Source organism: Leptinotarsa decemlineata, unplaced genomic scaffold (genome assembly GCF_025532065.1).
Source record: "Leptinotarsa decemlineata unplaced genomic scaffold, Ldec_3_MD MMD2_tig00026347_RagTag_RagTag, whole genome shotgun sequence".
Classification (NCBI taxonomy): Eukaryota; Metazoa; Arthropoda; class Insecta; order Coleoptera; family Chrysomelidae; genus Leptinotarsa; species Leptinotarsa decemlineata.
In genome coordinates this window covers 2,595,211-2,603,640 of record NW_027412698.1, presented here as the reverse complement: position 1 = coordinate 2,603,640, position 8,430 = coordinate 2,595,211, and the positions used below count along the sequence as shown (strand labels likewise).

At 35.0% G+C, this 8,430-nt stretch overlaps 1 protein-coding gene across 14 annotated transcripts in view; it reads right to left on the bottom strand.

The window, feature by feature from the left end:
- Positions 1-732: 732 nt before the first annotated feature.
- LOC141486245 (bifunctional phosphoribosylaminoimidazole carboxylase/phosphoribosylaminoimidazole succinocarboxamide synthetase-like) overlaps positions 733-8,430 on the bottom strand; it is a 23,323-nt gene continuing 15,625 nt past the window's right edge. For 7 of the 14 annotated variants that reach the window (XM_074183973.1, XM_074183975.1, XM_074183976.1 and 4 more), the window contains 3 exons: positions 7,202-7,340; positions 1,567-2,296; positions 735-1,382 (listed from right to left, as the gene is read on the bottom strand). In XM_074183973.1, the coding sequence (XP_074040074.1) occupies positions 1,379-1,382; positions 1,567-2,296; positions 7,202-7,244 (777 nt within the window). In that variant the 5' untranslated portion in view covers positions 7,245-7,340 and the 3' untranslated portion in view covers positions 735-1,378. Of the gene's footprint in view, positions 1,383-1,566; positions 2,297-2,479; positions 3,290-4,467; positions 5,172-5,372; positions 6,032-7,201; positions 7,341-8,430 lie in introns of those variants that run through there. The other 7 variants (XM_074183981.1, XM_074183985.1, XM_074183980.1 and 4 more) reach the window with 7 other exon arrangements.

Genomic DNA, 8,430 nt, shown 5'->3' with positions numbered 1-8,430 from the left:
ACAGTTAATACAAATATGTACAGACAGTGCAGGAACTGGAGTTGTGCAGTGTGGTGGTAGACTCGCAGCAAAACGGTCAAGCTTTGACAAAAGAAGAAGTGGGAACTCTAAATGAGGCTGAGTTTAATCCTCTGGCTGAGCCCTCACAGCCCCCAAAAGAACTAATATCCAATTCAGTTTCAAGTAGTTTAGCTTCGAATTCCTTATCCCACTGATCCAATGAAAGGGTGAATCATCGTATTCGTGGTTACTCAGAAAAAGACAGTAGTGGCGAAGGTAGTATCAACAGTTAGTCAGTCAGAACTCTCGAGTTTGATGGGTTGAAAAATATTGGAAACACCGTTTCATGAACAGTGTAATGCAATGTTTATCAAACACAAGATGGTTGCTAGAATATTTGTAAAAGAATACATATAGGGAAGCATTTCTAGTATAAAAGGTATTTAAATCAAAGCCATCGCAAGAGTTATCAAAGAATCTTATTCAAATCTTAGAATGCCTTGATGGTGCAGTAGGTTTATTATGTTTTTGTTTCTTGGGAGCTAAAATAGGAAATACAACATGGAGAATTGATAATTAGTGTAGAGCACTATGTTAAATAACAATACTATATCTGCCTTCCATATCATTATTTGTCAGGAGGTGATCAGAAAAAATAGTAATAGAGAAAAAAATTTCAATTCACTTTTTTAATTGAAAAAATAACAATAAAACAATAAACAATAAAAATAATTGAAAAAATAATAATTATTGTTTGGAATTCCTCATTTCTTCATCAGAATTAGGCAAACTCGTGAAAAATCCTAGTCGTTTTAACCTCAGTTTACTCCAAACTGTCGCCGTTTCTGGATATAACAAAGTGCCGCATTCCAAGTCGAAAGAGACATTCAAACTAGACCAAATGTCTGTCGCTAGTTCATCCTTGGGACCCGGCGGACAATTCATCACCGGATAATCTGTGTTGCCAGAAATAACTGGTTCCAGCCCATTTAGCCTTCTAGCCACTGCAATAAAAATTATAGGAATATTCAGTCCTTCATAATAGTTTATTATGTCCAAAGTATAACCGGTGGTTTTGTATGCAGAAGATACTTTGAATTCAGTATTCAGTCCAAGATCCTCACAGCAATTTTTAATTTCATTACAATGTTCTTTATCAGCTGTGCTGCCCATCACTATCACAATAAGACAATTGTTAGGAGGAATTAAATGGTCCAGTTGATCTGCAACCCATTCGAAATTCCTTTTTACTATATCCAAATCTTTATCAGTAACATTGGAAAGGTTTCTGTACACTTGCTTGTCCACCATCAATCTTTTATCTCCCGAAGACCGCAGCCGCCAACTATTGGAGTCAATAACATCAGCAACCAGAATCTCACCTGGAAGTTAAAACGAAATTAGTTTCAAAAAATCATCTAAATTCAAATTTATGCAATATTTTAGACCCCTCTATGAAATCAGAAATGTTTAATCAACTGTTTCAACAACAACAAACAACAAAATATAATTTTGAAAAAAAATTCAAAACTCCAGTTAATCCCAATAAATGTTCAAAATTTTTACCATTCGCACTCTGACAATAATGAAGTTTGTTTACAAATGTATATCCCACATTGGGAGATGTTTCTGGGGGTAATTTCGTCTTCATCAGTATTAGGCAAACTCTTGAAAAATCCTAGTCGTTTTAACCTCAGTTTACTCCAAAACATATAATTGTTGATAGCGATACTCTGTGTCGCAAATAATGCCGCCGTTTCTGGATATAACAAAGTGCCGCATTCCAAGCCGAAAGAGACATTCAAACTAGACCAAATGTCTCTCGCTAGTTCATCCTTGGGACCCGGCGGACAATTTATCACCGGATAATCTGTGTTGCCAGAAATAACTGGTTCCAGCCCATTTAGCCTTCTAGCCACTGCAATAAAAATTATAGGAATATTCAGTCCTTCATAATAATTTATTATGTCCAAAGTATAACCGGTGGGTTTGTGTGCAGGAGATACTTTGAATTCAGTATTCAGTCCAAGATACTCACAGCAATTTTTAATTTTATTACAATGTTCTTTATCAGCTGTGCTGCCCATCACTATCACAATAAGACAATTGTTAGGAGGAATTAAATGGTCCAGTTGATCTGCAACCCATTTGAAATTCCTTTTCACTATATCCAAATCTTTATCACTAACAGTGGAAAGGTTTCTGTACACTTGCTTGTCCACCATCAATCTTTTATTGCCCGAAGGCCACAGCCGCCAACTATTGGAGTCAATAACATCAGCAACCAGAATCTCACCTGGAAGTTAAAACGAAATTAGTTTCAAAAAATCATCTGAATTCAAATTTATGCAATATTTTAGACCCCTCTATGAAATCAGAAATGTTTAATCAACTGTATCAACAACAACAAACAACAAAATATAATTTTGAAAAAAATTCAAAACTCCAGTTAATCCCAATAAATGTTCAAAATTTTTACCATTCGCACTCTGACAATAATGAAGTCTGTTTACAAATGTATATTCCACATTAGGAGATGTTCCTGGGGTAAATTCGTTGCAAGCACCTCTTTATCTATCCACGAGTTCTGAAAATGAACTGCAATTGTGTATCATATACTTCAGATGTCATCTCAAAAACATCCAGATGCGTCATATCAGTGATCTAGTGAGCTCTTGCAAGGCATAATTTCTGCTTGTCTTCCGGTAAGAGTAATTTCAGCAAGATAAGGTTGATTTGAAAGTGGCTAGATGTCAATTATCCAAACCAGTGTATAGGCAAATATGCTTCCTTAGCCTCTGATATGACGTTTAATTTTTTTTCTCCTCCCGCTTGAGGAATTACTATTCCTGTAGCTCCAATCTCCAAATTTTCGTGACTGGGCGCATATACCCCAAAGTTGAGGATTTTATTACGACAACCAAAATTCTGCCACGAACTCCTGGATGAATAGCCGTTATTTTACCTGATTTCCACTTATTGTGTGGGGTTTGATCATCGACCAGTATGACTATGTCATTGAGTGCTATGGGTTCCCAACCATTTACTTCACTTGGACAAGGTTGGCAGCGAGTCCAAAATGAATTTGTTAGCATTCGAGAAATCTTTCATACCGTCCGGTGGAACGGTATCCGGTCGATTCGACGTGGGTGCTTTGTTCACTTACTCAAATCGACCGATGTGTTGGTCGCTGGTTCAAGCCCCAGGCTGAACGATCAATTTTCACTTGCTGTCGTCCAACCCGTGTTAGGAATCACACGTTAAAAGGTAAGACCTCGTCAGTCCTTAGCTCGCACAAGTTTCGACTTCTGAGGGTTGGGGCAAAATAGTTCATGCCAGTGTTGATGAAAGCTCTAACACCTCTCTTCAACCATGCACCTCGAGATTGCTGATTTGACTGCAGCTCGAAAGTTTATCACCCAGTATTTCTGATTTCATTAATGACAAATTCTACTTCTTAATGATGAAATTTTTCATCATAATGTTGTATCAACAATCTGGTGAAATCATGTTCTTATTCATTCATTTATTTACGGCATTGCCTATTTTTACGAAATAATCAACAAATTCAAACTTATGTACTATAACTATCAGCTAGATGCAAGAAAAAATAAAAAAGGCAAAAATAAGCTAATCAATCACAATATTTTCACAGTATTTTTACACGAATCCAAAAAAGAATTGAAAAGTTCTATATCCACATTGTAAGTGTTAGCAAATCTCATAGTTTTGCTTATGGACTCATTCTGGCCATAGTTAAAATGATAAAAGGGTACTTTGGAAAATGTATATATTTCTTGTTCTTAAACTCAGTAATACATACAGTTTATTGTATGATTTTCACAATACAATAATCTGTATTAATGAGTATTAATATGGATTATCATCAACTATCGGCCAGTTCTATTCAATTATTTTTTGTTCTCCATGGATTTACATTTAAAGCAACAAGTTCCGGAAAATTAATGCTTCCATTGATTATTTTGTGAATTAGCTCAAGATCTGATTTTAATCTTCTATGAGCGAGAGTATTCAAGTTGAGAATGTCCAATATAGTTTCATAGTTATATTCAACAATATAATTTTCCAGTTTCTAAGCAAAGTACCTTAAAAACTTGTTTTGAACACTTCCAAGTATATCAATATCCTCATTATATGAAGGGCACCAAATTGTGGAGTTGTATTCGATTATTGATCTAACGATTCAGCATATAATGTTTAAGGAAGAGAGAGATAATTCCTCTGCAGATCTAAGAGTGAAACCTAACATTTTTAGTGCTCTAGAAGTAACATTTTCAATATGGTGTTTGAATGACATTTTTAGGTCAAGGGTGATTCCTAAATCTTTGATTGTATTTTTTGTTTCCAGATCCGATTGCTTGATTTTGAATGAAATATTTATGGAATTTTTGTTACGGAAAATAGTAAAATTATGATATTGGGATATATTGCTATGATCAAGCTCACCAAAGAAGAAACTCACCTCAGCTTCTTGTGCAGAGCTAGAGACATCAACATCGTACCCAAAGGTTTTCTGCTGAAATCGCCAATCCCAGGAAAGAGAGCCAAACGCATATTGAAAATCCTAGTCGTTTTAACCTCAGTTTACTCCAAACAATATAATTGTTGATAGCGATACTCTGTGCCGCAAATAATGCCGCCGTTTCTGGATATAACACAGTGCCGCATCCCAAACCGGAAGGGACATTCAAATTAGATCAAATGTCTCTCGCTAGTTCATCCTTAGGACCCGGCGGACAATTTATTACTGGATAATCTGTGTTGCTAGAAATAACTGGTCCCACCCCATTTAGCCTTCCAGCTATAAAATGCTATAAAAATTATAGGAATATTCAGTTCTTCATAATATCCTATTATGTCCAAAGTATAACCGGTGGTTTTGTGTGCAGAAGATTCTCTCATTTCAGTATTCAGTTCAAGATCCTCACAGCACTTCTAAATTTTATTACAATGTTCTTTATCAGCTGTGCTGCCCATCACTATCACAACTAGATGTTTGTTAGGAATAATTAAATGGTCCATATCCAAATCTTTATCGGTGACAGTGGAAATGTTTCTGTACACTTGCTTGTCCATTATCAATCTTTTATCTCTCGAAGGCCACAGCCGCCAACTATTGGAGTCAATAACATCAGCAACCAAAATATCACCTGGAAGTTGAAATAAAATAAGTCTCAAAAAATTATTTGAATTCAAATTTATACAATCTTTTAGACCCCTCTATAAAATCTTTGGATTTCACAAATGTCCAAATAACAATATCAACAACAACAAACAACAATCAATGAAATATAATTTTGAAAAAAAGTTCAAAACTTCAGTTAATACCAATAAATGTTCAAAATTTTTACCATTCGCACCCTAATAATAATGAAGTCTGTTTACAAATGTATATCCCACATTAGGAGATGTTCCTGGGGTAATTTCGTTGCAAGCACCTCTTTATCTATTCACGAATTCTGAAAATGAACTGCAGTTGTGTATCATATACTTCAGATGTCATCTCAAAAACATCCAGAGGCGTCATATCAGTGATCTAGTGAGCTCTTGCAAGGGATAACTTCTGGTTGTCTTCCGGTATTAGTAATTGACAAATCCAAATGAGTTTTCAACTGATGTTACATTTCATCAAGATAAAGTTGATTTGAAAGTGGATAGATGTCAATTATCCAAACCAGTGTATAGGCAAATATGCTTCCTTAGCCTCTGATATGACGTTTAATTTTTTTTCTCCTCCCGCTTGAGGAATTACTATTCCTGTAGCTCCAATCTCCAAATTTTCGTGACTGGGCGCATATACTCCAAAGTTGAGGATTTTATGACGACAACCAAAATTCTGCAACGAATTCCTGGATAAATAGCCGTTATTTTACTTGATTTCCACTCATTGTGTGGGGTTTGATCATCGACAAGTATGACTGTGTCATTGAGTGCTATGGGTTTGCAACCATTAACTTCACTTGGACAAGGTTGGCAGCGAGTCCAAAATGAATTTGTCAGCATTCGAGAAATCTTTCATGCCGTCCTGTCGAATGGTAGTCAGTCGGTTCGACGTGGGTGCTTTGTTCACTCACTAAAATCGACCACCGTGTTGGTCGCTGGTTCAAGCCCCAGACTGAACGATCGATTTTCACTTGCTATCGTCCAACCCGTGTTAGGAATCACACGTTAAAAGGTAAGACCTCGCCAGTCCTTAGCTCGCACAAGTTTCGACTTCTGAGGGTTGTCATTCGTAGGAATGCGGCAGCTGGTAACCGTAAAAATAGATTTTTTGAACAGATTTTTTCTTATAGTATTCGCGTCTGGATTGATTGGTACCAAATTACCTTCCCTGTTGGAAAAGCCGACCAAAAAATGATTTGGAGTAGGTGCTTCCGCATCAGCTGAATCCATCGAAACCTACGCTTCCGCTAATAGCCAAGCATGTGAATAGCACATCCCATCTTTTTTCGCAAATACTACCAATCTTCAGCATAATTGGGGAAAAATAGTTTATGCCAGTGTAAATGAAAGCTCTAACACCTCTCTTCAATCATGCTTCAGGTGGTTGATCCATTGGAGGTGGTGAAAATTTGCTTTTCAAAATCCTACATTTGAAACACCTCGAGATTGCTGATTTGACTGCAGCTCGAAAGTTTATCACCCAGTATTTCTGATTTCATTAATGACAAATTCTACTCCTTGATGGAATTTCTCATCATAATGTTGTATCAACAATCTGGTGAAGTCATGTTCTTATTTATTCATTTATTTATGGCATTGCCTATAATAAATTGTCCGCCGTGTCCCAAGGATGAACTAGCGAGAAACATTTGATCTAGTTTGAATGCCCCTTCCGGCAATTTAAGTATTGAAAAATTATATTTTTTCAATAAAAATAATGATAATAATTATAAAAGAACTCAAGAACGGCTGGACCCATTCCTATGATTTTTGTGTTTTTGGATTTGTCTTCATCGGGAATAGGAAATGAGAATTGAAATATGATATTTCATCAATAAAAATAATAATAATAAAAGAGGAAAAACATCAGTAATAATAGTGACGTATTATAATAAAACGCAATTTATCCGTTAGTTTTTCATAAAGATACATCAATATATATCATGAAAACATGTCACAGGGCCCGTATTCCATGATTTATTTGATTTGGATAATTCTTGAGTGTCTATATACTTACTAGGGAATACCAGTATCTTCTTTTGTTGAATCGGGAACACCATAAAATCCAACAATAGGGTGTGTTAAGACAAGACTTTGTTTGTGGTAGCTTGGGTCTGTTACAGATTCTGGATATCCCACCATACCAGTTTGAAATACTAGAAAAAGGAAAATTATTACGAATACACCATCAAATATGTTAGATATGTGTTTACTACAACTTTTGATTAAAGTATGCAATGCAGAATTTGAAGAAACATTTCAAAATTCACATTCTGTTTTCAAATACGTATCAACTCAGAATATAGTTCAATGAAACTGTTAGTTATATCAAGTTTTCAGTGTGTAGTTCAATATAACAGTTTCAAAAGACTGTCTTATACAATATATCTCAATTATATGTGTATAGGAGACTAGAGGAGGAATGGAAGGATTTATCCCATTGGCCAGATTGGGAAAAAAAAAACAATTTCAATTGAATACTGGTGATATAAAAGTCAAGTGCAGAATGCTGCAGTAATTTGAAAAAATTATGTTCTTGGAGTATATGTAGAACAGTAGAAAAACAGCGATCTCGTGCATGTATATTTTGAACTGAATATATGAAGAATATTAGTAGGATTTGTAGGATTTGATCTATGGGGTTCGGTTGATAAAATCATTACAAATAACGTAGTTGCACAAATATCTTTTTGTGAGTGAAGACTACTAAAAGACATATTTTTGCCAAATTCCTGCCCTGTATGTGTACATTTCTCGAAATTAATGTTTACTTGATTATATCTTGCCAAACTTTTATCGGGTTCAGATTTAAAACTCTGCAAAATGATCTACAAAGAGACTGAAACAGTATTTTTCGTTATATCCAAAGTTGTTTTCCATTTAAATCAAATATATTTTCAGAAGAGAGTAGTTTCTGAAAAACAAAATTTTGGCTTTCTACTTCTACTTTACACTAGCTATTGTATAGCGAAATACGTGTTGCGTTTTTGGAAAACTGATCACAATAAAGAATGGCCAGAAAGTAATTGATACGGTCAGAAACGTACAGCCTAATCTGAATAACAAAAAGGTAAATGGTCCATGTAACAGGGGGATTATATTAATAATCATTAAAAAATAGAAACTTTCCAAAAATATTGTATTTTCAGCAGATAGACATAGATAAAATTTCATATAAAAAAACATGGAGTATCACAATCAAATACAGTAAAAAAGTCTCACTTAATATAAAAGGAACACTTTTTA